Raw genomic sequence first — 3572 nt, forward strand, 5'->3', positions numbered from 1 at the left:
CCGTTATTTGGGATCGGGGCTAGGGGATACTCGAATTTGACTCGATTGTTAGCCGGGCTATGTACCGTTCCGCAATTGTCGGAGCATTAAGTCTTCTCACATTGGGAGTATCTCCGCATGATGGGAGTGGTTGTCTTTAAATATAGAGTATCTATGTGCGATGGGAGTTTGATTTAAATTGTAAAGTATCTCTGTGCGATTAGAGTTTGACTTGAAATGTAAAAATATCTTCGCGCTATGGGAGTTTGACTTGTAATGTAAAGTATCTGCAAGTTGCATGAACAAAACATCAAAATATTCAAGATAAACTAAAGGAATAAGGAGCATGCTCAAGAGATACTCTTGACTGTAAAACTAAATTGCGGCCGTCGATTGGCAGAATGTGTGGTGGGAATGGATGATCCGTCCTTTAATTAGCGAAATTGGCGACGAGGTTTGCAACTATCTACTTATAATATCCGATATAACTGAGTGATAATGTGAACTGTTGTAGTTGGTAAAGTGAACAGTTTGCTATATACAGGTCTTTGATTGGGAAAGCCAACAGTTTGATTTGTACAGGGCACTCTGATTGGTTGAACTGTCGGTTTGCTATATACATGGCTCTGATTGGCAGGACCAATGTCTCGCTATATACAAGGTGCTCCACTTGGTTGAGCAGATGGTTTGTTATATACATGGCCCCGGTTGGCGGGAGTTGGTTCCAGAATACCTACAAAGGATTTGGAGTTAGTCCTTAGTCATATGAGGAATTAAATAATGAAAGAGAGATAAGGTTCATGAGAGAGTAGCAGATCCGTCATTACTCTGAGTGTGCCCCAGCATTCTTTGTCTCCTGTCGGTCCTATATTCAAAGAAAAATTCTTAGCAGGGGGGTGTTGGTTTATGTCGACCGTGGTCCTCGCTTTGCCACAAATCTGGTGAGGTTATGCCACGAAGTTCGGTAGGTGATAGTCTTCTCAGAAAACATTTTGAAAATCATTTATTTTATGGTAAATACCGTCGTTCCGGATTATGACATGTTCGGATGCTCCTTCTGGTGCGAATTGTTTTTCCTGAATGACTTTGTTCCGTTAACGTCGTTTTTCGAAGATGCCTCTGGTGACATAGCTTCTTATTCTGTGATTGTGTCCTAATTTATGACCGAACCACTTCAGGTTGCCTATGTATCCGAACGAAATCAGGTCTAAACATAGTTCGAGGATAATGATAAAGAAATTATGATGATGACTGAGACTGGCTCAGGCAGCCTACGTATTCAAATGGAATTAGATCAAAATGTATTTCAATTACAATATATGAAAAATGATAAGCAATTGAAATGAAATGGCTGATTTTGACTTAGACCGCCTACGTATCAAAATGGAATCAGGCCAGAACGTAGTTCAATTACAATAGATGACTGAATCCGATGAGGATTGCCTACGTATTCCCGCCAAAGGAAATCAAATCATAGCGTAGTTCTGAGTACATAAAAATGATATTTGGTTTTTCTACTACAAAAGAAGTGGGAGAGAGAGAGACCAGACCCTACGTGGGTTGCCTACATATCCCACTGTGGGAAGTCAGGTCAGCCGTAGTTCTGTAACAACCAAACCCTAATTCGACTGTCTTCAAATGTAGTATCTCTTGGTTGCATCTGAGTTGATGGGCATCATGCTGACTCTTCCGTCCATCTCTGCTAGGATCGATGCTCCTCCCGACAATGCTTGTTAGACCACATAAGCACCCTATCAATTCGGCGCGAACTTTCCCTTGGCTTCTTCTTGATGATGGAATATTTTCTTCAAAATCAACTGCCCCGATGTAAATTGTCGAGGTTTCACCTTCTTATTGAATACGTTGGCCATATTATTTTGATATAGGTGACCATGGCACACTACGTCCATTCTTTTTTCATCAATGAGCATGAGTTTCTCTTGTCTGACCCGTATCCATTTTGCGTCATCAAACTTGGCTACTTGAATGAATCTCAAGGATGGTATCTCGACCTCTGGTGGTCCGATAAGCCAACAAGGCAAAGGATAATTTCTCTTGGCATTGCTTGTGGTTGTCCACTATCTATCATAAGATCCTTTTGATATTTTTGTTGGTTGTTTCAACTGCTCCATTCATTTGCGGCATGTAAGATATGGATTTATGATGGACGATTTTGAACTTCTCGCAAATCTCCCTCATGAGATACACTGTTGAGATTGGCCGCATTGTCAGTGATGAACGACTCTGGTATCTCGAACCGGTAGACGATGTTATTACAAACAAGCCCTGCCACCACTTTCTTCTTGATGACCTTGTATGTAGAGGCTTTGACCCATTTGGTGAAGAACTCAATGGCTACCAGGATAAAACGGTGTCTATTTGATGCGTCGGGCTCTACAGGTCCAATTACGTCCATGCCCCAAGCGGTGAACGACCAAAGAGAACCCATTACATTCAACTCATTGGGTGGAACTTGGATGAAATCCCCATGAATCTAGAACTTGTGACACTTTTGCACGTAACGAATACTATCACTTTCCATGGTCATCCAAAAGTATCCGGCTCTAAAAAGCTTCTTGGCCAAGGTGAAACCATTCATATGAGGTTCGCATGTTCCTGCGTGTATTTCTTCTAGCAATCAGGTTCCTTCAGCAGCATCTACACGTCTTAACAAACCCAAATCCGGGGTCCTCTTATACAGTACATCCCCATTAAGGCAAAAGTGATCCGCTAGCCTTCTGAGTGCTCACTTCTAACCATTGGTGGCATTCTCTGGATAATCTCTTGTTTGAAGGAACCTTTTGAAGTCGTAGTACCATGGCAAACTATTTGGCTCCTCATCCACATGGAAACAGTATGAGTTCTGATCCCAACCTCTATCTCAATAGGGTCGATATAATTCTTATTTGGATGTTGGATCATGGATGACATGGTTGCGAGAGGGTCGACAAACTCATTTTGGATTCTTGGAATGTGTTTGAACTCAATCTTGGTGAATTTCTTGCACAGGTCTTTCACGCAATGCAGATACGGAAGGATCTTGATATTCTTTGTAGTCCATTCACCTTGGACTTGGTGTATCAGAAGATCAAAATCTCCTATGACCATAAGCTCTTTGACGTTCATGTCGATCGCCATCCTAATCCCAAGGATGCATGCTTTATACTCGGCCATATTATTGGTGCAAGGGAACCTTATATTTGCTGATGACAGGTAGTGCTATCCTGACTCAGAGATTAGGACCGGCCCGATCCCTAAGCCTTTGAAGTTTGTTGCTCAGTCGAAAAACATTCTCCATACTGGGTATGATTCTGTGATGTCTTCCCCGACGAACAACACTTCTTCATTTAGAAAGTTTGTGGTGAGGTGCTCATAATCCATGTCCACTGGGTTCTATGCAAGATGATCGGATAATGCTTGTCCCTTGATAGATTGAATTTGAGGAAGACCCAGAAGAGGAACCAGAGGAGGAGAACATGGAAGATGATTCCGGGGATGGCTACTAGTTGTTGCTTAATATCCCTCTTTTTCCTGTCTTGCACCCTTTATCTCGTACCCTTTCATTGTTCTAAGGGCAAGTCTGTTGAGCTGAT

At 42.1% G+C, this 3572-nt stretch overlaps 1 protein-coding gene across 1 annotated transcript; it reads right to left on the bottom strand.

Annotated features, from left to right (window-relative positions):
* Positions 1–2137: 2137 nt before the first annotated feature.
* Positions 2138–3117, bottom strand: LOC138909587 (uncharacterized). Its single transcript, XM_070200794.1, has 2 exons — positions 2737–3117; positions 2138–2473 (listed from the first exon to the last, which is right to left on the bottom strand). Exons 1-2 carry the CDS (start codon positions 3115–3117, stop codon positions 2138–2140), a joined length of 717 nt encoding a protein of 238 aa, XP_070056895.1.
* Positions 3118–3572: the final 455 nt, after the last annotated feature.

This window comes from Nicotiana tomentosiformis, chromosome 4 (genome assembly GCF_000390325.3).
Source record: "Nicotiana tomentosiformis chromosome 4, ASM39032v3, whole genome shotgun sequence".
In the NCBI taxonomy this organism is placed as follows: domain Eukaryota; kingdom Viridiplantae; phylum Streptophyta; class Magnoliopsida; order Solanales; family Solanaceae; genus Nicotiana; species Nicotiana tomentosiformis.